This window comes from Corvus kubaryi, unplaced genomic scaffold (assembly GCF_017639235.1).
Source record: "Corvus kubaryi isolate FWS band 111438036 unplaced genomic scaffold, C.kubaryi_AGA036_p1.0 split1-37296, whole genome shotgun sequence".
Classification (NCBI taxonomy): domain Eukaryota; kingdom Metazoa; phylum Chordata; class Aves; order Passeriformes; family Corvidae; genus Corvus; species Corvus kubaryi.
The window spans coordinates 4,276,156-4,300,299 of NW_024582075.1; the positions used below are offsets into that span (position 1 = coordinate 4,276,156).

At 38.6% G+C, this 24,144-nt stretch overlaps 1 protein-coding gene and 1 long non-coding RNA gene across 3 annotated transcripts in view; one reads left to right on the top strand and one right to left on the bottom strand.

The window, feature by feature from the left end:
* Nucleotides 1-2,326: 2,326 nt before the first annotated feature.
* LVRN (laeverin) overlaps nucleotides 2,327-24,144 on the bottom strand; it is a 35,537-nt gene continuing 13,719 nt past the window's right edge. Inside the window, exons 6-21 of one of the 2 annotated variants that reach the window (XR_006013543.1) lie at nucleotides 23,448-23,561; nucleotides 21,252-21,392; nucleotides 20,878-20,943; nucleotides 20,681-20,746; nucleotides 19,440-19,609; nucleotides 17,947-18,023; nucleotides 15,982-16,121; nucleotides 13,753-13,808; nucleotides 12,269-12,422; nucleotides 11,291-11,385; nucleotides 10,506-10,613; nucleotides 6,624-6,794; nucleotides 4,947-5,087; nucleotides 3,615-3,690; nucleotides 3,272-3,398; nucleotides 3,016-3,101 (exon numbers count right to left, since the gene is read on the bottom strand). Coding sequence is in view for 1 of the 2 variants with exons in the window: in XM_042012748.1 (XP_041868682.1) it covers nucleotides 2,955-3,101; nucleotides 3,615-3,690; nucleotides 4,947-5,087; nucleotides 6,624-6,794; nucleotides 10,506-10,613; nucleotides 11,291-11,385; nucleotides 12,269-12,422; nucleotides 13,753-13,808; nucleotides 15,982-16,121; nucleotides 17,947-18,023; nucleotides 19,440-19,609; nucleotides 20,681-20,746; nucleotides 20,878-20,943; nucleotides 21,252-21,392; nucleotides 23,448-23,561 (1,722 nt within the window). In the remaining variant the exon portion in view is untranslated. Of the gene's footprint in view, nucleotides 3,102-3,271; nucleotides 3,399-3,614; nucleotides 3,691-4,946; nucleotides 5,088-6,623; nucleotides 6,795-10,505; nucleotides 10,614-11,290; nucleotides 11,386-12,268; nucleotides 12,423-13,752; nucleotides 13,809-15,981; nucleotides 16,122-17,946; nucleotides 18,024-19,439; nucleotides 19,610-20,680; nucleotides 20,747-20,877; nucleotides 20,944-21,251; nucleotides 21,393-23,447; nucleotides 23,562-24,144 lie in introns of both variants that reach the window. The other variant, XM_042012748.1, reaches the window with a different exon arrangement.
* Nucleotides 17,821-19,438, top strand: LOC121657279. The gene is made up of 2 exons (XR_006013545.1): nucleotides 17,821-18,403; nucleotides 19,057-19,438. It is a non-coding gene; the product is annotated as an uncharacterized LOC121657279 (long non-coding RNA).

Here is a 24,144-nt window from a genome sequence, read left to right on the forward strand (position 1 = left end):
ACTCTGAAGGCAGAGAGCAGGACTTAAAGCAAAAAGCTGGTCTTTTCACATCTATCTACTTTTTTCCCCACTCAGGGCCTACTGAATGCATCCTATCTATCAATGACAAAGCCATTTTTACTGGAAATTGCCCCATACATGCACATCTTCACAATTACATGCCCCATAACACCTACACAGTCTGCATAAGTACTCTTAAAGCTCATTTGCTGATGTCCTCATATTAATTTCCAATGAACTTTCTTTCACCCCAATTCTCTCTGCAATAAAGCAGCATTCCCAGCTTGCCCTGGATTCTTCCCATGCACCTCTTCTTCCGTTGTTGCATTTAGCAGTTGCCACTCTCCAAACCTCTCTACTCAGCTTGTACTCAACAGCAGCAAGAGCTGCCACTGATACAGCCACCAAGTGCAAATGTGTGGATTCTGGAAATGATTCAGATCTGCTCCTACTCAGGCAGCTTGCCTAGCAATCACCTTCACCATTCTGCCTCTGACATGAAAACTGCTGAAATTCTGAAATACAGACTGTCAGTGGGAGACAGGCAGTTGATGCCTTAAGAGGCCACCTAAAAACAGAGACTAGACAGGAATAAGGGAATAAAGGTAGGTATTTATTTGAAAGGCCTTCAAAGGTACACACTGGGGAGTCCAGAGGCTACTGCCAAGATGGACCCCAAGATGGATGACAGGTCATGAGTTCTTCACACTTTTACAGGTTTGGTTCATTGGCACATCAGGGTTAATTCTCCAATTAAAGCTTCCATTTAATGATGTAATTTCCCCTCTGCTTGCCCCCCTTAGAGCCTCTTTGGTTTATACTTTTTGGGCCTAGGATGGTCTGGGTGTCCTTGAAGAGCAGGCCCAGGGAGGCTTTGTTATGTCTACCTAGCATGAGAGAGCAGAAATTAACAGGCTGCAAGAAACTTCAGAGTCACACACTAAACAGTATAGAATTTGAAAAATATAAAAGTTAAAAACGAGGGCCTCAGTCAGGAGCCATCACTTGAAAATAACTTATTTAAACTTCTTCTAGTCATTTTTATATATTGGCACTTCAAATTAAATGTTTTATTCAGTAGGATGAAGAAAAAAGTAAGAAAAGCATGGAAGACTGGTTAGAAAGGAAGAGTGGTTGCTCATGGTTGCAAAGAAATAGTTTGAACCTACTAGGCATAAGGTAAATTTATGGGATGTTTCTTGAGCTTTGCTTAGCCCACCTGATGAGGCATACAGTGCCAGTGATTAACTAGTGGAAATCACAGAGAATGCTGAAGCAAAACAGCTTCAGTACTGGCACAGGTTCCCCAGAAAGGCTGTGGACTTCTCATCCCTGGAGGTGTTCGAGGCCAGGCTGGACAGTGCTTTGAGCAACCTGTTCTAGTGGAAGGTGTCCCATCCTATGACAGGGGGATTTGAAATACATAATCTTTAAGGTCCCTTCCAACCCAAACTGTCCTACAGGTTGTATGATAAAACCCCTGTAATTCACCACAGCCTCTCTCAATCAACTTGAAGAATACTTGCAAGAATGCATGCAATTTTCTTTGGTATTATCTTTAACTAGATCAAATGCTGCAGAGTTCAGTTGTTCCCAGCACAAACTTGTGTCACTAGTTGGTAATTCCCATACAATAAAGGGGTTCTTAAACAGTCTCAAAATAGTTTCAATTTTTCTTTGCAGCTGCGGGGAGCAGAGGACATTCAGTGCAGTCAATATGGCAGTGTTTTTCTGAAATGTATTTAGAGGATGCCAGTGAACAATCCTTTGTATTAACATGTCTGGGTTTTATTCTGGTCTTTTCATAGAGCAGTATTCTAACTTATTTTGTCTCCTGCATTCCCACATAACAGTGTTTTGTGATCCATTACATGTTAACTGATCACCTGTACTGTAATTTTGTCATAATACTGTTACCTCACAAATAAATGAGTTGCATGGACTGAGGATCCCATAGTTTTTTTAAGGACAAGCGAATATGGTTTCCTAATACTAGTGGACTGAATTTTGCCTGTCACCTCCAAAATGCTGTGTAAGCAAGGTGATTAACCTTGTATCTACAGCACAGGAGTTGGCCTCTATGATTCTGATGGGTCCTTCTAACTCAGCATACTCAGTGATTCTATGATCAGTGAGCACCTCAGTGATGTTCCAGAAGGGATAGTTTGGACTAGTTGCACACTAGTGCCATGGACAAAATGACCATCCAGTGTCGCACACCAGGAACTCATCATCTCCTAGACAAATTTTATCCAAAAATAGTCCAGTTCACACACTCCAAGACCATGCTGGGGGCTGAAGCATGCTAAATGGAGACAAGCAGCAGGGTCTCTTCAAAAGCACATTGCTGATCAAACACAAGTGTAGACACATTAAGTACAGACCTGCTAAGAAAAAACAAAGTTTGAATGACAAGGCATAAATTTCTTAATTAATATTGAAATTTGGGGATTCTTTGGTCTTTTCCTCCCTGCAGATCTGGAGTCATTCTGAAGCTCATGTTTCACAGCACTGTTCTAAATTATTGTCCTCTTTGCAATTTAAAAACATAGAAGTGGAGACTGATTATAGATCATTGTACAAATGAAACAAAACAGAATATAAAGTTTTTCAGCTTCCTCACATGTTTTTGCCACAAATATGCAGCACACCTTTCATTTGGATATTCAGAAAAAACCCCCAAAGGATTCAGGACTGTATCTATATGTTAGATTATTATTAGCAATGCATCCCTAAGACCTCATTCAGGAGGAAGTTTTTTTAGATATAAGATACTAATATGTTTATAATTTCTTTTCCTGAATCCTTCTTTTCTTTGTGAATTAATTTATCCAGATTTTCCAGTGGGAAGACAACCACAGGACTCAAAATGTGCTTTACCTTTACTTACAGCTTATAATGAATACCAATATGATAGTGAATCACATATAATATACTGGAAACTGTTTTCCAAGTCAATCATCTACATTTTTCTCTAACCAGCTGGCAACTTCGATTAGTAGTTTTCTCCTTTCAATATTTTCAAGTTTTGCAGATTCCAGTAGCAGAGTAATAGCCTCTCTCTCATCCTCTTCCAAAGTAGCATTATAAAAAACCTGCAACTGAAGAAATAAATGCGTGATCTTAGTTCATGTAACTTCACTTGCAGCAAGCAACTGTGTGCCTGACAGGTGCTTTCAACAGACATGCACAGAAAAGGGGCAGATGACAGAGACTAAAGAGGGGATGGGGCAAGGTTACTGATTTACACTAACATGGGAAAGCTCCTTACATATCAAGAATGTGCCCTTTTGCTGTTCCTCTAAAAATCCTTTCAAATGCAGACAACTTCACTGGTACTGGTGGTACCACACTGTCTAGGACTAGTTGGGTAGAAGAATCCTCTTGTGCTGCCTGTTCTACAATCACAGAACAAGAAATCTTTCTCATCAGTCTAATAGGCAAAAGACAAGAGAGGACTGAAGAATAGTAAAGAAATACTCGGGGGAAGCAATGATTGAACAATATGAGAAGTTATACAGATGTCAGTATGACAACCTAACATGCCAGCAGCCCAACTGCTGGTATATTACAAACTGTCAATAAAGTTGAGACTAAATGCTTCTCTGGTTTACCTCTTGGATCTGTACATCTGTTTTGACAAATCTTCCCATGACTTTTAGTACATCATGCAGTAATTCCTGCCCATATCTGCAAAATTGAGATAAAGGTCCTTCAAATAGCATGTTAGCAAATATACTACAGTTCATCTCATTTGAAAATACTCCCACTATTTAGTTATTATTCACTATGTTGCAAATTCCAACTAAGCTGAAGTTTGCAACTGTGGATTGTTTTCCCTCTTTTAAAGAACTACCATTAATATCCCATTTAGACACTTGAACTGCATGAAATACAATAATTACCTTTCATTCTCTTTTCTGAGTAAGATCTGGTATTTGTACTTTGGTAATGTGAATTCTTTGCATGAAATAGATAATCTCTCTGAGCCCATACAGCCAAACCGAGCTAGAAAGGCTAACCAGTAATTTGCCTAACAAGTTGGTGTTCCTGTTGCTATCCTGAGGGTGGCGTATAAATAAACACTTGCACTATTCTTTTAGTTTGAAATTAAGGGGTCGATTTTCCAGCAAAATCCTCATCAGTTTAGAACACAGAAAAGCTCTGTCAGGGAACAAGTTGGTTGGTATGACACAAATCTGCTACAACTTGTCTTTTCTAGCATTAGCAATAATTTACACATTTGAATGTTCTCAAATGGCTGGTTTTGGTTATGCTGCCACTAATGGATCACAGTGGCCTCCTCTGCCATCAAAAGCAGCTGGAATGTGTACTCTGTCACAGCCCTGCTGCTTTTCTTCATTGCCAAGGGGAGAGGGAGTCTTCAAACAGACATCAAAAGACTTGCTTTGCTCAAGAGAGGTAGCCCAAGCTCACCTGCTGTTTCCCTGCAGCAGTATAGGTAGGCTGGAGGTAGGTTAAGATTTAAGTCAGGGAGTAACACTATAGTTGGTCCTAGCAGCGCTAGCATGCCTGCATGCTCTAATCCCCGATCTCTTCATACTTTCTTTGGAAAAGAGGTGAGGATTTTACTTCAGTATTTTACACCCACAGTTTACAGCATTTTATACCCACACTTGTAAAATCCTAGTGGTTAAACCCACTTCTAGAGTCAGAATTGTCAGGAGTACTTAAAACCACAGAAACAGTCATGAACAGGCTAATTTTTAAAGTCTTCTGTGTTTAATGAGCTATTCTTTGGTATTAAACCCTGATCAGATTTGAATCCCTGAAAACTCTGCTCTGCATACTTAATTGAATCAGTCATTACAAAAAACCATCTCTGGAGGGAAAATCAGCACCTGAATTTTACCGCTCAAACATAAAAACAGAGGAAGAAGCCAAAGAGCCACAGAAATTAAAGGAAGCCAAAACTTGTTGCTTACCCTTGACTTAGAAGTGGCCAATTTTCCGTAACGAATTCCCAGGCTATACGGTGCCCAATATCCGTAGTCACTACGTGTGAGATGATCGCTGAAGTACAATTGGAAGAAAATAATGTGTCACTGAGTCCATATTGCAAGTATCTGTTAGAAAAGCAGGAAAGAAATAAACCTGTCACTTGCTGTTTTACAATGGAAATATACAATTTTGCAATCTGGAAATATAATCCAGTTCACCAAAATTCCTATCTCAACAAATATCAGCATGTGGAAGGTTATACCAAAATTGGTGTCACTCTGAGCTGTGTATTCAGCTTGGGTTTTGTCCTCAACATTTGTGAAATCCTGTTTTTGCACACTGATTCTTCACGTCTTAGTGAAGTGAGGGTGTAGAATGTCAAATAGACATACGTGTGCTTCTTATCTTTGTTTGCGGCAGAAAGACAACTGCTCCTACCAGACAAGCCTGCTCCTCACCTTCAGGTGATTCCCTTCACTGTGATTCAGATGGAGCCTACAGTCAACAGTGAGACACTGTTACACAAAAGTGACCCGTTTATAGGGTTCCCTATAACAAGACTCAGGAAGGAGTTTTTCATGAGGGCTAAGGCAGAATTTCAGAAGTATTTCAAGAAGTGCCTGCCAATGTTGTCAGCAGCAGCAAATGCCTGAACATCTTGAAAAGTAATTATTTTCTTTGTTGCCTCAATGTTTTACCTTGCATGCTCCTACTTTCAAAAGAACTCTTTTAAAAAGAGTTATTTTCTCATAGGGTCTTGCAGGTAGCTGCTTTATTTATGGGTAGAGTAGCTGAGTGGGGTTTCTCCCCTTCGCATGTCACCACTATGCTTAACATAATGGACAAAGTATTGTGAGGGCCAGGAAGAGCACATCTTAACATTCTTCAACCCAAAAAACTCCCTGGATGGCATTTCAAAAAACAGATTGGCTTATCAGCTACTAAGGCACACAGAGGAAGAAGCTCATCAAAACTCCCTGATCTTGTCAGGGAATGGTGCTGGCCTGTTGCAAGAAAAAGGCAATAAAGGATCATAGGTTAAGTGGGAAATTAACATAGCTGATTGGGCATCTCTTTGCAACACTTCTTGTCTTATTCTCAGTCATATTTGTTCTGTCTTCCCAAATGACCTCCACACCAGAGTAGGTGTCTGGAAGGAGGAAAGTGCTACTTCCACACCTTTAGACCCATGGAGTTTATGCGAATGCTTGGATGATAATTCTTTAGACCATCACTGCCAAAATTCTATTCCTTAACAAATGCTTTTGGTAATACAAACATTACAGATTAGAGAATTGAACATTTTTTACTGAGAAAGATACAGATGCCAGTAAAAGAAAATAAACACAGTGTTCCAAACTCTGTTCTGGAAACATTTGGACAAGACTCTTCGATACATGTCTTAACTTTTTGGTTGGCCCACATGGAGTCAGGTCTTACAACTTGATGACCTACATGTTGCATCTGCAGAAGGATTGTTTATTTGTGTTTGTCCCATTTTGTATACTTGCTCCCTAACAAAACTCTTTAAAACTTTACCAGTGGTCGACAAGACACATGCTTCTGTGGCAGGCAAACCTCCACCAGCTTTGCACAATAAAGTATTTTTGTTCTTATTATTTACTTCTATCTACACAAACAGATACTTTGATCAAGGTCACCTGTAAAGTAACCATGGCTCATTGGCACAGCTCATGGCATAGAGCAGGATGTCTTCATCTTCCTCAACAGAGTCAGTATGGTTATACATTTTCCATGCAAAATTCCATTCTTTATCACTTCCCACTGCAACACCATAGCAGCAGACTGTTTTTCTAATTAGAAAGGGAATTCTGCAAGGCAAAATATGATTAAAAGGTACTGTACTGTTGTAGAGGCAAACCCTGCTGTTAATGCGCAACTGAAATCAAATGTTTATTTACAGTTAGAAGATACACAGCAATGGAAATATAAAATAGTAATGTAAATAAGGATAAGAAATTTGATGGTTTTATTTATGATTTAAGCATTAAAAAAGCATGCACTTTAAAGGAAAACCAAAAACCCCAACATTTTTTAGAGCAGTTGGAGCAGACTATTTTGTGTGCATACAGTGTCAATGCCACTGTTTCCTGTCACAGCCTAGGCAATGGGTCACACCATTAAAGACTGCACCACTGCATATATGCATTATTCCAGACAAGCCTTTTTAAAATTTCTTCAGTGAATGCATCCAGTAGGAAGAGTCATTTGCAGCACAAAAGGAAACAGAAGGGACATTTTTCCATGCAACAGGCAGCCTCCTATTACTCCCATTCCAGGGAAGAGTCCTCAACATGGCAATGAATTTCATAACAGAAATTAAATGCAAACTTTACCAGTGTAATGCTCCATATGCAAAGGCTGAACAGAAAATTTCTCCTGTAGCAATGATGTGTCCCTGATATTAAGACATTGTAAACACTTTCCAGTGATAGAGGTATTCTACTATGCAGGCTATCTGAAAACAGTTTCAACTAATGGTATTTTGGACTAATTCCCTACAGAAAAATGGGTCCCTTTGCTACAAGCAAAACATTTGGCTTCCCTACATCATCCTGTTAGTCTGCTTATCATTACATTAGGCCAGGATTGTAAGTAGAGGTGTAAAAATCATCCTCCCCTTGATGAGGGAAAAACATACAAGTTTCTGGTCACAAAAGCCATTCTTCAGGACCAAAACTGGAAACAGCAAATTTAAATACAAGTTGAGAAAATTTCCTGAGTTTCAACAGAGTATCCTATAGAAAATGAAGATGATGCCAACAGAGTTAGTTAGTCAGAAAGAAGGATATATGACATCAATCTTCTGAGTACAAGGTAGAGAAAAGGAAGTTATAGACTCTGGAAATGAAGGACTACTAGGAAAGAGGGAGAGAGCTGGGTGTTTTACATGACAGACATCATGTGTTAGTGAAAAGGCAAGATGCAGGGATTTTGGCAGTCCTGTTGCAGGTGCGGCATTTCACTGTCATAGTAACAGAAAGCATGGGCATATTCTATATTCACTTCAAGGAATAGTTTGGATTCATTTACCTAGATATTTGCTGTGACATAAGGGATTTGCCACCAAGATGACATGTAGAGTAGTTATGTCAGGCTAAAGTATCATGCTGTGAGGAATCCCCCTCTGGCAGATCTTATTTGAGTTGCAGGGTCTGGTAATTTGTTTTATAATCCTTTCATAATACTGCAGTAAGGGGTCACAGTAAGGTGATAACAGGGTAAAGCTGTTTTGGCCAACGTACAGCTATTCATTTTGCTACTGAAGCTGTTCCAGTAGTTGCAAAAAATGTTTGTTAGTAAGTGTAAAGCTGTTGTGTGTGAATAGACAGGTTCTGTGTATCATTTGGCTGCAGCTCTGATGTGCAACATTCAAGGCAGGTTGGATGGGCAGCCTGCTATGGGACAATGGTTTGCTGGCTGATGACATCTGGGGTGGCTGTGAAGTGGTTTATGTTGTGCAGTTCCCACTATAGTCCAGAGGGACTTTGGAGCTTGAGGTTATTTTAGGTGAGGGGTGTGACTTATGCATCTTGATATTTTTCATGGGAGTGGCTGTGTGATTTGATGTTACTGGCCTGCCAGGATCCCTCATTTCTGGATCTTGGGGAAGATGCAAAAAGCTGCTGGAAAGCAGGGCAGGTTATTTTACATTGTGTTTTTGGAACCAATCCAGAAATGACATAGTGGTTTCTTAACTTTTGAGGGTAGCAGCAGAATATGTGAACCTTTAGTAAACAAGTAAAATGAACAGCAATGCTGTCCCTCCCCATAGGCTAGTTTCCTTCTTTCAAAAGACAAGCCAGTAACAGCACCTAAGAGAATACATTAATTTAACAAGCATCACTATACTCCTATAATAAAAAAGAGTAAAACAGAGAAATTGGCTGGGGATTACAGCTCTTGGCTTGTTATTTTCATGAAACAGATAAAAATGCACTGTATCGAGTCCAGTTGCATTCTGCCAGGAACTGTTTGGAAATGTTCAGCTGAAAGTTGATAACCCAATCTGAAACAGAAAAGCATTACTTTTTTCCACAGATGTGAGAATCCTACTGGGTTCCACCTGTGGCAGAACAGCTGCAGTGTGCTGTTTTGAGTTTGCTCTCAGCATGAAGAACGTAAGAGCAGCTAAAGGGATTTTGCTGTGAAATATGGGTCAAAAGTGTATTGTGCCTGTTTCCGTTCCTACCCAGCACATGAAAAGTCTCTAGATTAACTGCATGGGAACAGTAATCTGTCACTTGAAACCTAAGAAGTGTCCTTCTTCTATGGGGTTTTCTCCTTAAAACATGATCATTTTTTTCACTTAACAGAATTCAGAATTTCATTTTTTTCCACACATAAAACCCGTAAAATCCCTTTGAACTTTTCTCAGTGCCAAGAAGATCAGCAAAATTAATATTCTTCATCAAATTCAAAACTCAATCAGCTAATATATTTCATAGACTTTTCAGCTCTTCAAGTCAAATAAGGTATGTAGTATTCCATCACCTCAGATGTTATTAATAGGGGAAGATGACTATTTTGAAAACAGACAGACAATTCAGCACAGTATTGTTGCTTCTAGAGTGGGATTGCAAGAATATTCTCTCTCGAATGGAACAAAATGTATTTAGGCTTTTTAAACTTTTCAGTCTAACTGCAAAACTCAGTTGGGCTTTTATAAGTATGATCACTATGAAGCTGTTTTAGAAAACTCAAACATAATAGTACAAGTTCAGTTTACTTAGCCAACTACATATATCAACAGAGATACAAATAATGACACAATATTTATCACAACTACAACAAATAAAAATGAACTTTAAATATTCACTCACCGGTGCCAATACTATTTGACTATTGCATAGAAAGACATTGAAAGAAAGAGGGAAGAAAAGAGAATAAGAATTTCAATACATTGTAAATTTTTTTTTAATGATGCAATACTTGGATACAGAAAGTCTCCTCCTGGTAGAGTCCAGACTCCATTCTCACGGACCAGACCCCTGACCACTAGGCTCCAGTATCAGCATAAGGACTAACAGCTGTTCCCAACACCTCTTTATGTGAACACAGAACATGCAAGGCACTTTGATGGGCTCGTCACGGGCAGATGGCTGCATCATGCAAACATCACTCAGTATTGTTAAGAGAAGCTTAAAAGCTGAGTTGGTATATGTTACAACCCCAAGGCTGTTCTGTAGCAAAGGGACTGGGCCTTATGGGATATTAACACTAATAGGAGGTTCACCTGTTAACATGGCTAACCAGATTTTGGTCTTCATGGCAAAATCTCCATCCTCCAGCCTGTAAAGTCTATGTGAAAAGCCTAAGTAATTATGAAATCATCATAAAGCTGGGATTTGGGGAAGAGGATGATGCTGGGGAGACATAGTTGTCTTAAATTCTGTCATTCTGTCAAGAAATAAGAGCAGTGTACAGAGGCATTTCTCCTTCTGCCTCCCCCTTTTAACAGCTTTTTAATGTTCCACCTCCCCTAGACATGCACACCTCTAAGAGCAGATCATCATTCTTACTTGTGCTCAGGGTTGTCCATCCATTTAGCATACAGTTCAGATGACAGGTCCAAACAGTCTTGGAGGCCCAGCCAGCACGCTGTTGCAAAGAGTTTTTCCAAATACACTCTTGAAGGGAAGTTAAAACAGTAAGAATAAAAGAGATGCATACCACATTTGGAGTGCTTGAACTGTGCCTGACCACCACAGTTTCAGAACATGATGCCATTAACCTGTGAGAACCTCCACTAGGAACAGTTGAGTTTTAATAAAATAATTAAACAAAAAATAGTGGTCTCCTGACATCAGTATTAATGGATACTAGTGAGGCAACCAATGTACTATATTTTTTGGTTAGTTTTTTGTATGGTTTATATCCCTCTTGGAAGTTTTAAGGTACTGGTTGCATCTAGTCCAAATCACTCTGATGTCAAGCCTGTCGCTGCAGTGGCCTTGCAAATGAAGTACTTTAAAGTTTAAGTGACTGATCCAAAAATCGTATCTTAAGTTTGTTGTTGTCAGTTTTTCTTCAGCTAGCCTCCTGTTGAGCTGTTATCTGATAAATGAGAGCCACCACTAAGATCCTTAAACTATCATCCTTTATGCTCCTATCCTGATACTGCAGTTTCACTGGAGGTGTCATCATAAGGAATACACACTTACAGGACAGTAAAATAACAATTTGTCTACATTCACATTAGTTAGAGAATTATTCCTGTATCTTGTATTTAATTTACACAAGCAAACTGCAATGTGTCAGATTCAATCACATCAGAAAAAACTTTTAAGAAAAGCAGAATACTTACTGAGCAAAATAGTCATCTTCCAAAGCATCAACATTTTGATGAATAAAACCTGCATAATAATGGTATATTGGCAACATTCTCTTTAAAAGGTATTTCTTTTAAAAGAAGGGAAAGAAAAATTACTTTCATTTAGATGCAAGTTTTTATTTTTCTTATTTACATAGATTTATCCTAAAAATTTACCACTATTAATGTCTTGAAAACACAGGATATTAAATAAAATATAAATTTGGTCTAAAATTCAATATACCTGTACCTCAATTCAAACTGGCACATTACCATTTCACATCACTAGGACCTTTCAACTTATTATGAAAGAACACAAATTCTCAGAAAAACAGGAAAAAACCCTTCTCAGCTGGAAATACTTTGTTCTTCTCACTTATTTTCACATACCTTTACTTTCTAGAACTTAAGAGAACTAATACTGTGTGACTGTATTTATTTTAAACATAAGTGAAATCTTCAAATAGAAGTCAAGGAAATAAATCTGACAGTATTATCTCAGGTAAGTCATATATGGGAGAGAATAATTTCAGTTAGTATCTACACCCAATTCCTTCTTTCACTCCATGAATATGAATGGAAAGGGAGCACAAAGCACAGAGCACATATATACTGTATGCCTTTTGTATATAGCAGTGTTGGTCTTTTCACTTACTGCTGACTGATAGCTGTATTTTCCAGATTTGCAGTTTCAAAAAACCAAGGATGAAGCTTAATGTAAAGAATGTGAATGTATTTCTGCTTTTTGATAAGAATAACTGAAGATTCAATGAGACTTATCATTGATTAATATGTATAATTAAGTTCCTCCTCTTATTAAAAAAAAAAGTTGATGAAGTCATGCAAAAGGAATGACAAGAACTCTGACCCATCATACTCACCACTACATTCTTGAGAATTTAAAAAGCATTAATTTTAGACTGATGTATTTGCGTGGTCTAGTATCTTTGCTAACTAACAAAATGGTCATACCTTTAAAAGTGGATATACTTCATAGTTCTTCAGTGTACTTTCCAAATTATCAGGTATTAGGTTTAACAATACCACATTCCATATGAAGAGTTCATCTTCTTTGGCAAGGTATTTTGTTAGTTCAAGTGCTGTTTCAATTGGAACATATCCAAAGCTATGTAAAAAAAACCAAACCAAAACAAAAAACCCACACACATTTTAGCATACTTATTCACATTAATTATCTACCACGAATATCTGGTTTTTTATGAAACAGACAATAAGACATCAGGATACCGTGTGGAAAGTAGGCGGGAAAAGACGTTGGAAAAAATAAAATAAATATAAATAAATGGTGATTTTAGGATCTTAACTCTCAAAACATCTATTAAAGAGCACAGTGCCACTATCAAAGTAATAGGACAATCATGGCAGTAAGCGTGGCAGTATGCACACTGTATCTGCTTGTGTCTGCAGGATACGGTACAAGCACATTGACAGCATGTGTCAGTCCCACTGGAACAAAATTAAGAAGAAAAGCACTGTTTTAGTTATAATACGATTTTATTTTTATTATGAAACAACTTACTTTCATTACATGTTCTTCTGTGGAATATACATTATTATAAAAATCAAACCATTTAATTCACATGCATACTATGTGTGGAATTAACTACTTCAGCATGGCGTTTCTGCCCCTCAGTGTGGAATAAGCATGAAATTCATTTTTTCACAATAAAATTCCACTTCGAGCCCCTTTCCTCCAGAAAAAAAAATATTTTTGGTGTACTTATATAGCAGCACAGTTCTATACTTCACAGTTACATTCCTTATTAACTACTAGTTTTGAGCTCTGTGATGAAAAAGGACATTTGTATGGGAGGAGGAATAGGAATTTTTTACTTCCTCCTCTCAGAGGTACTTCCACAGGCCCTGAAGCAGGGCAGTGTGCTTTGGCCACATCATCCCTGAGGTCCCTCATCATAGGGATACCGTCGTCATAGGTGTCTGATGCTTTTGGGACCTCTGGTACATGTGAGGCACAGACACATTTGATGCTTTTTCAGCTCCCTACAGTACTACTTGACCACTCTAGAACCACGGACCTGAACAACCAAGTCGTGACTCAGCAAGAGAAATTAAGGCGGTTTTGAGTGATGCAGTACAGCATAGCTAAGATAGTCCAGGATAAATGAAGGAAGATCAGAACCTTCATTTGGAAACTTTTTTTCCCTTAAGACAAATACAGGTTAATCCCTAAAGAACTCATGGCAGTGCCACTATTTAAAATAATTTCCCAGGAGCTGGAACAAAAGTTAAAAGAAATTTTGAGGTAAATCACTCAGCACTGACAAAAGAAGGGATTAAGTAACTTTCCCACCATTTTGTCAAAGCAGTAATTCTTACGAGCACACATAGGTAGGAATGAAGGAAGCAGAAGTAGCAATCTTGAGTGTGATCATATAATTTAATAATTTTCTGTAACATATTGGAAACATACTTACTCTGTCAATGCAAAAACATCATCTATCAGCTGGAACCTGCTGACAGCGGGAATGGCCTGCAGAAAGCATTCATGTAATATTAATAGATTTAAATGTCATTAGGAGTTTACAAAAAGCTTTACTATATTTCAGAAGGATCCCTAACAGGTTTGCTAAATCAAAATAGCCTACAAAACATTGTGAAATGGATCCTGGCTTTTAAGCTGAAATTATTTATATGCTTTACGGGATGTTTTTATATATCTATACACAGAACTACATGATATAGTTATATATTATGTTGTCTATAAACATATAACTACAGTACATTAACCAGAGAATTTCAAGACCCCTCTTATTTGCATGCTGTAATTAAAAGAAAATATTGAAATGCCACATGTCCTAAAAATAACCTAGTTACATAATTTTGGTACTTTTTTTTTTTTCCTTTTGAGGCTTAAATATGGAATCTGTACCCAGTGCAGAGCAGAGTGTCTAGCACTGCCATGAAATAAATGACCGAGGCACAGCCATGCACCGGTGTACCTCTGCCCACAGCTCATGCTCTTGTGAGAGGACTGCCATCCTCCTTGTCTCGTCCCTATGCCACGCCTCTGCAGTTTGGTCACTGCTGGAGCAAACACGCCCTCTGACTGCTGGAAGCATGAAGCAGTGCAAAAATGCAAATCTGAACATGCAATGCTGAAACCAGACAGAGGTCAGGTGGCTTGGGCTGACACCCACCAGGGAGGAACGTGAAGCTGGGTGGAAGCTGCATATTCTTGTTCCACCTCTTGATACCAAGATATATTACATAGAGCACGACTGCTACCCAGAACACTTCCTACCAAGAAGCATTACCACAAAGAACAGGTGGTTCGACCCCAGTGCCACCTGCAGCACTTTGCACAATTGTGGTTGATAAGGCATAAAATGCACCCTGATTTTGTACATAACTGGCAGTTACGAGAGTTTGACACAAAATTGTGGGCACAGATCTATGTGTCTGTCCTCCTCACCCTCCCCAGAAGGGATCCTTTATGGTAAGGCTTGCGTTCTTGACCACACTGAAGGTTTTCACTCAAGAAATTAACTTTGTGATTGCAATCCTGTTGTTAGTGCTCTCCATAGCTATTCTGCAGTTAATGCATTTGTCCCATCAATCCAAAAGAACTACTTATGTTGCATTTTATAACCCATTTGACTTGTGAATCTGTCTTGTTTGAGTGTGACCAAACCTACAGTTAGTAGATTATTCCTGCACCTCCTGTCCAGCCCATAGTTACATTTTTGCAGCACTGTATGGTGCCAAAAAATGGACCCAAGTCAGCCCACACCCAATTTCCTGATGATGTAGGTTTGCTGTGAAAGAAAGAAGCCTAGAAGAAATGAAGCCAGTGTGATGTAGGAAGGTTTAATGTGCTCTCATCAGCCTCATGTCCTGACTCTCTAGAGAAAGCTGACTGCACTGATTACTATTATATTGAAAGGTTAAATTTTCTCAGTTACCAAACCAATGAACTGACTTTTGTTACCAAAACCGATGAGCTGACACCACTGCTGGAGCCTCTGGCTCACTGTAGGATTAGGCAACACTGGAAACCATTACACCCCATATAGAGTCACGGTTGTTCTGTACCACTTTCACCTTCAGTTCAGGCTATGGCAAGTCAAAGGTGGGATGAAATTTACTCTAAGTCAGTGTCTACAGAGGACTGAAAGAGCCCAAGTAGAATTGATTTGAACTTCTAGGAAAATTCTCCACAAAAAACCAAAACCAAACAAAAAAATTCAAAAAACCCCAACCGACCAAAACAACAACAAAAAACCACCAAAAAAAGTCAGATTTTTTTAATTCCATGGGCAAAAATATTGTGGTTTGACAAAATGTGGAAATAAAAAGCTTTCTCACAACTTTCCCTCTTCATGGTTATAATGCCTTATACCAGATAAAGTTCAGTCACACATTCACACTGAAAGCTCCTTGAGCCAGATTTAAAGAGTTTGGGAAAACCACAAGCTGTTAACAAAATTTCAAGACAGACTGTAATGTAAAGTTATTTTTCATGCTTATATGAAACTGTTCAGGCCTGTCATCTTCCACTACAAAAAGATAGTGACTTCAGTGGTGCAACAATGAGTTTGTCATAATTCCAGGTTTTCATCAATGTGATTCCAGGTAAAAACTGCAAGAAAAAAATACATGGAAAGAGTCTGCTCATAAGCTTGAGAAAACAAACATGATCTTACCTTTGGATCAGTTTCAAGCAAGCGTGCTAATCTCTTCAAGTTTAATTGGTCATAGTTCACTCTGTAGTATCCACTTAAATTTACATTTAGCAAGATCCAGTCATATTCTGACTCTGATACTTGCATTTCAGGAAACATTTCTGTAAAGTGACATTAGAATGTATCATTTTGTTTCCACGCACTGCTCTTCTCTTGCATTTATAAACAATGGACTTGGAGCTCCTCTGAGATCTGAGACACAAGTTTGAGGCTGGACTCAAAAAAAATCCCCCAAAAGCACAGTGCACTTGTGATCTCTGCTCTGCACAGCAGAATGACTTCAACATCCACTGACTCCTCAGGTACTAAGCACCTTGAGATTCTAAGGGGTAGGCTGAAGACCCACTTTGCTCCTACCCTCTAGCTCAAAGGCAGCTGCAAGAGTTCAGAAAGTTTACCCAAGAGTCAAGTCTCAGGATGAGGAGCAATACCCTCCCACGCCTGCTGTAGGGCATGCACCCACAGCACACCTGCTGCTCCCAGCTCCAAAACACAGTGCTCACCACCTTACAGAAGAACTGACCACCTACCAATATTCAGATAAATGGAGAGCAAGAAAAAAAACCTGGTAAGTTTAACAAAGAGACAAGTAATTGAAAATGCTGATTTTAAAGAAGATAGTCCCCACAGTCCTTTTGAGCTACATCATTCACTAATGGCTTCCTCCTGCAGTCCATCTCACTTATTCACGTGTTCTTGTCTGATTGACTGCTCCTGATAGCCTACTGTGCATTGAAGGAGCCAGGGCAGCCTTGAAGGCTCTCAGCTGCCTCATCAGAAGAGCATTCAAATGCTGTTTTCACATCCTGATTTGAGAAGGCAAACTCTCTTAAGACAGTAGGACAGTACTGGTTGAGTAGTCTACACCCATCAGTGCTTTACTCTGAACAGAGAACTGAGACTCCAACGTTCAGACAGAGCAAGTACTGCAGGATTCATCCTGTATTCAGACGAATATACGTCTAGATTTTCTTATTTGCCGTGTATACAGTCGAATTAATGATCACTCAAGCTATCTTACTGCCTGAAAAAGAGAGGTAGTAACTTTTAACCAATGCAAACAGAGGGTGGAGAGCTGCAATATGCACAGCATATCGAAAATTTGCTCTTAAGCATTCCATTGCATTAGTCTCTGCATCTTCTTTTGGCTCATCTAAAACCTGATACATGGCTGACTTGCCAAAGAAAAATGATTACCACATTCTAACGATTACACTTCTTCCTCAAAAAAATATAGCTGACTATTGGAAAACACTGGGTTTAGAAATAACCGAATTTTTTATTTGGTTGGAGATGTCCATAAAATAACTTTCTATTATAAGACTTTAAAACTTTTAAAAATCATATTCTTTTGCTAAAAGTATTTTTTCATTTAATTTGCATAAAAAATTAAATGTTGTTGAAAACATTAATTTCTGTTGTTACAGATATTAACAATGTTGGGTCGCTTCCCACAGCCAGTGTTAATTTTTTCAGTCTTGTATCTACTACTTGAGCTGATAATTTTCTGGTATTTCATCAGAAATGAGATCCTATCTATACTCAAAAGCGGGTGTTAACATCAATGAGATCTGTTGGGGTAAGAATAATACAGAAGCATGAGGACTTAAGAGTTTGGATTTGTGTAAAAAATTACAAAATAAAAATTTCTGTGGAAATCTCTACTCCTAATGTGTGTTGTACCATATTATTAAAAACTCAAGCTTACACTGAAGTTTGATGCAACATAGAAAAGAAGATTATATGGACATAATAAAAAACCTACTGCTATAATAACACAAAATCTTTACCATGGATAAACACAGAAATTTCTGTATTAAAGATTTATCTCCCCTATTCAATTCAAATATACCTTCTGTTTTTAGAAGACTTTTGAGTGTTTTCATCAGTTTGGTTTTAGCATGTGCAAACAAATACATTACTTACTGCTGCTCTTATCTAGCCAGGTTAAGGGTTGTGATGATCCATTTCTCATCCAAGAAACAGGAATAATCCAGGTGTTACTTAACAAAAAAAAAGGTTATGATTAAAGTTCTTATACTTAAAAATCCCCCTTAGCTGATGCTAAACTACAGTGCAGATTAGTTCTGTCTTGCAAGAATATCCATCTACCTTCTCTCTGATGCATGCAACCTCATCAGATAATGGTATTTCTGTTGGATCAGCATTTATCTTCTCCAAAAGGGAGTTTTAGCATGGCTTTAAAAAGGCACTCATATCAAGAATATTGTTCAGTGCTAGGTGTTTAAACACCATTGTCTCTCTGTGCTGTCTTTCCTTCTCCAGGCAGTAATTTTATCCTCGTCACTTATTACACTTAACCCTGCTTCTGGAGAACTTAAAGCTACTTTTCAGAAGGGCATCTACTGAAAAAAGGTCTCAGGTAATACAACTGTAATTACAACTGTAATTCTGACAACTGTAATTTCTTTTCTGAGGGAATGTAAAACTCCTTTCTGGTAAAAGAGATGAAAGCTTCAAACACCTGAAAAATTCTGTAATACATGTCCTGGGCTTTCTTACATTCACATGGTAATTTGTGCTTGCTAACTGTAAAGGACTTCACATTTGTAACTCGGAATTCCTTATCTGAGCTAAGCAAGAATATCGAATGGCTTAATGTTTTGCAATTCCTTGGAAGCAAAGGACCCTGTGGCTCTTGTCAAAATTCCTTTTGCCTGTTTGTATTACCAGCAGTAACTTCTAAGAAAAAAACTGCTTTGGATTTTGCTGTCCTTTACACTTCTTCCACACATGGCAACTCATCTCATGGGCTCCATCTATGCACCCCAAAACTCATGTCAACTGCTCCTTCATGAATTTTCAAACCCTAGCCAGGAGTTTCCAAAGTGGGTGACAAAAGGCAGCTACTTCTATCACCATTTTCAGGCATCTGAGTAAGCAGCAGAGTTTTCAAAAGCCCCAGGCACTCAGCAATGCTTGCTGACAATAACTTAAAAGTGTTGTTCAGGTATCAGCAGTCTCTGAGAAAGGGGTCATTTATTTATTTAAATACAGCCCTCTTTTCCTTGCCAGGCAGAAGAGACTGGAAATATGTACACTGGAAAGAAGCTAAGCATGGTTCAACCAGGTCCCCAGTCTGTAGACCTGAGGGATGAGAAAAGACGAAAACACCAGGCAAAAATCCTCCCTGCGACACACTCATCGCCGAAGTCTGTCTTTATTCTTATGTGGCTGGAAAAGTCACTATTCCAGAGGAAAGCAATTTTTTGGCAAAACAAGCAGAGTTTGCAGAACAATTGCAAAGTCCAGTCTCAAACAGATTTTACTTGACTGTTCATAACAAGAAAAAAACCACAAGTTAAAAAATCAGATGGTCAAAATATGTTGTCATAACTGAAGAGCTTCCTGTAAAAAGCAGGGTATAAACATACAATAAAACCACAAGCTAAACATACTTGTAAGAATCAGTATTCTTTCTATTCTTTTTATTAAAAAATTGTTCCTGTCTGATTGTTCCAGTAGTTAGATTTAAAGTTAAAACTGGAAACCCATTTTGGCATGTCCAGGAATCCATTATTTGCTTTACAGATGCTGGCAACTGAACTTCATCCTGTCCATCTACGACCTGCAAGAGAAAGAGGAATTAGAAATATTTATGATGAACAGGTACTTACTGATATTGCTTCAGTGAATCTCTGGGAGCTATTCTAACACAGTAGAGAAAAAATCTGCTTAGCAGCTTGCTGGTCTTTGACTCATGCAAGAAATCAATGTACCTAAAGTCCAAAAAATGTTATTGACATTATAATAAAGACATAATACAGGCATAAGCCTTTCTCAGGAATTATGAAATACTGAGATGACATTTCTCATTCTAAAGCCTGACTGCTAAATTTTCCCTTTTTAGTGTTAATGTACTTACACATCTCTATGGCTATGACAGACTTGATGCATTAATTTCATTCAAATAAAACTGATGGAACACAAAGATTTTTAAGTGACCTAATAAACAAACTGGATTAGTGAAGACAAATTGAAAAACATTAAGCTGGAGTCTCAACCAGTGTGAATTGGTACAGTCTTCACTGGCTTAAAACATGTGACAACCTTGCATATCTGAAATTCTAGCACTCCCATTCTTAAGACAGAGTCTGCAACACAACAGAAGCCTTCTTTAGAGGACCAGGAAGGTGGATTTTTTTAAAAAAATAAACCTAATATTAGCATCTGTTTCCTTAGTCAGATTTCTGCCAAAACCACTGAAGGATGAAATGCTGAGCTACTGCCCTGGATATAGACTTTGCTGGATCTGTGACATACCAGCATCTTTGATCATCAAGCCCGAGGCATCACACACTCTGATCTGGCAAAACTTAAGCTCCAGAACAATAGGCTGTGCGATTTCATGTAGGCTTATGTAATAACCACGAAACCCAAAACTTTGCCTGGTCCCGATTTCCCATCTCATCTCTCTACTCCTTGTACTTAGTTCTACGGATCTCAGGTGCAGCAAAGTAGGCAAATAAACACTTGAGAAGACATTAGCTGAGAAAACCAGTAAAGCAAATTTTATGCAGGAGAAAGACTGTGCTACACATAGCCACATTCCAGTGCAGTCTTCTACAAATAGTTTATGCCTTAAATTTGGACTGTGCCAAACACCAGAGAAAGAATACTAGAGACATAAAATGAGTACCATCTGGATGTGGGTCCAGAGATCATCTTGATTAGCATTTGAGAAGGAAAATTCTTTCAGATACGACTGTGTGGAAACAAAGAGAAGCATCAGAATTCATGAAGGTTCAATGCAACCACTAGCAAGGCAAACAATTTGTACAACTGACATTTTCAAGCTTATAAATCAAGATGAAGGGGTTGTTTTTTCAAACTTACAGTAAGCGCTCTGATGAACAACTTTTCAGTCAGGAAACCAGAAAGCATCCAGGTTATAGAAGCCCCCTGGAGTAGAAAAAAAAAAAGTATGAGAAAAAATGAATTATTATTGCAATTACTGTTGCAATATTTTTTTCAGATATTCCAGAGATGCTAGTTGGTCTACACCCACACTTCATATTTCACAGAGGTTAAAAATATTTTCAGTACTTCCTTCAGAGCCAAGTAGATTTGCAACACCCAATAAATTCATGTGTGCCGCAGAAACACATTTTGAATGACAAAACAGTTTTGTTCAGCAGTTCCTCCCAAACCTACCTTGTACCATTAGTTTAGAATCTGCAAGAAACAGGAAGAATTTTCTATTCTTTTACCTTGCTATATGTGATGTTGTCAAACAGAGACATTAAAGAAAATGATCCTTTGATCTTATCTTCACTCTCTGACAGTGATCGAACTATTTCACTGTCTTCCCTTAAGACAGGTTGAACGACATGAACATAAAAGATTTTATCCTGCAAGAAGAAAACAAATCTAAGTGAGACGAACAATGAAGGTACTAATTCCCTGGAGAGAATGAGGATTATGGAAAAAGCACTATTATGGATCATTTGTCTACAAGTGAACTCTCCCACTCCCTAAATTTCTTATGAAGTACAAGGGACCATATACCTGATCCTAACATTTTCCACAGGCAACATCAGTGATCAGTGAAAATTTTACATCTTCGAAGTACTGTGGTCTTGGGCCTGACAGTCAGTTACAGTGTAATCCTCAGGCAAAAATAAGTCAACTATATTAAACAGCAAAGGAACATATCCTGAAAGCTGAAAGCCTGTATTTCATTTACTTCTGCCATGAGTATGGCAGCATTTTCCTCCTAAATTCCCTGTTTCTTCTGCTGCAACCCTGAGCAATAACCTAAATGAAGGTACCAAGGTTTAGCTATGAGGCATTTCTGCTTTCACCCAGTGAGAAATAGGGAGGGAAAATGGCTCCTCAGGAGTAAATGTCACCTACTATGGTCAACAGCTCAGAGAAGGGACTGGAGCGCCTCTCCTCTAAGAACCGGGTGAGAGAGCTGGAACTGCTCAGCCTGGGGATGAGAGGGCTCAGAGGGATCTCATCAGTGTATCTACCTGAAGGAAGGCTAAGCAGAGGACAAAACCAGGCTTTTCCAGTGGTGCCTAGTGACAGGACCAGAGGCAATGGGCACACACTGACACACAGGAGGTTCTCTCTGAACACCAGAAAACACATTGTCACTGTGAAGGTGACTGAGCATTTCCAGAGGTTGCCCTGAGAGGTTATGGAGCCTCCATCCTTGGAGACATTCAAAAGCTGTCTGGGCATAGTCTTGGGCAATTGGCACTTGTGTGGTGTTGCTTGTGTAGGGAGGCTGGACAAGGTGACCTCTAAATGTCCCTTCTAACCTCAGCCACTCTGTGACTCTGTGAACATTTATGACCCACAAAACTGTGCAAGAAAGACCTATATTCTCACACCTGTGTGATTAATTCTGCATTGCCAAGGCACATTACCTAACTGCAATATATCAAATAGAATTATTAACCAGTAATAACATTTACTTTATGGACACAAACAACAACTGCTGATTTTTAGACAGGAAAGCTGTTTAAATTACACTTTTCAGTGATATTAAAACACTGCATTGCAGACAATAAAGTGAGCTGTTGTAGAAGTTCAAAGCAGAAGGTAACCTCATCACATGACCTAGAAATCCTTCTGACAGAATTTGTTTGGCATGCCTTTATTAGTTTCCAATCAAGAGTGTAATTAAGTGCTTTGGTGAATGAGAAAAGGAAACTGACAAACAGTATTTCAACTTAGCCAAATAAAAAGCAGCCTGCAGTAACTGCAGTCACAGGTCTGCCCAGACTAAAGGCTCTTCCTTCCTTCAGAAGCTGATGGCACCATGTACAGACATTTAAGACTGCATGGGCAAGTGTACCTCATCTCATGGCTGCAATTAGCAGCTCATATCCATCTATCTCTGAGTTTAACAATGGATGGAGTCTTCTAATATGCTATGGGATTTACACTTATTCCCATTTGGGCAGAATGGGAAGGAATTTCACCCTGCTGTTGGATTAGCTATGTGCATTGTATTTGTCTTATCCACAACCAGACATTCAGGGACCCAGTGCAGTAAGCAGACTGAAAATGACCCAGCTTAATCTCTGCCTGGTAAAGATACCTGAGGACTGGGATAATTAGAAAAGAGTTTGGCAAGCGAGGAGGAAAACTATCAGCTAGAGCAGGACCCAGGAGAGAAATCTGAGTTTGCTACATGACAGATCTAGGGCAAAACACCAACTCCTTGCCACTGCAGAATCCCAGCTGCCCATCTGTCCTCTGCATCAGCTGTAGAGAGCTGGATATGATCATGGTCTCCCCACAGATGGAGGCCTACAAGTAAAGAATCAAGACCTATTGGTCGTTCTCACAGAAGTTATGTTTGTAATGGCACTGTTGAATTAACTTCCATCTCCTGCACCTTCCTTTCCTTTGTATATGATGGAACTTTGCTACTAAGTGTTAGTGCTTACCAGCGAAAGTTTCGGTTCAACAAAGGTAGCTCCCAGGTACTCAAAGTAAGATGCCAGGCCCTCATTAAGCCACAGATCATTCCACCAGTTCATTGTAACCAGATTTCCAAACCACTTAAATAGGAAGAAAAAATATCTCAAAATCTCATTGGAGTGCTGTTTCCACTTTTTTGCACACACCTAGTACTGTTTTTAAACACACATACATAGGCTGAAGTAACTTTATTTAATGTCTACATGTAAATTGAATAAAATGCTGAATATTCCTTCAAATAGTGAAAATTCAGTAGAAAAACATGTACTTTAGAAAAAGTCAGAAGTTCAGGGCAGTTATTTTTAAATTGCTTAATCTACAATTTCATACCATGAGTGTCAATCTCAGTGCATTATGTCATTCTCTCAGAGTATTTAATTTTAAACACTTCTCAATATAACTTAAATATCTAAAATGTCATATCAGCCTATGATTAGAAGTAGGGCATTTATCGAGCAATTACAAAATCATCTTTGCACGTTCTCAACAAAGTGAAATTGTCAGAGGAATGACACACAACACTGGGGAAATAACCATTTCCAAAACCAGCAAATCCTTCTCCTGGCAAGTATAAAACTTCCAAAACAGCTGCTGTGTACTCATATCTGGCAGTTTTAAAAACCTGATCATTTCTGGATTTATATTTTATTTGCTAAATTTTAT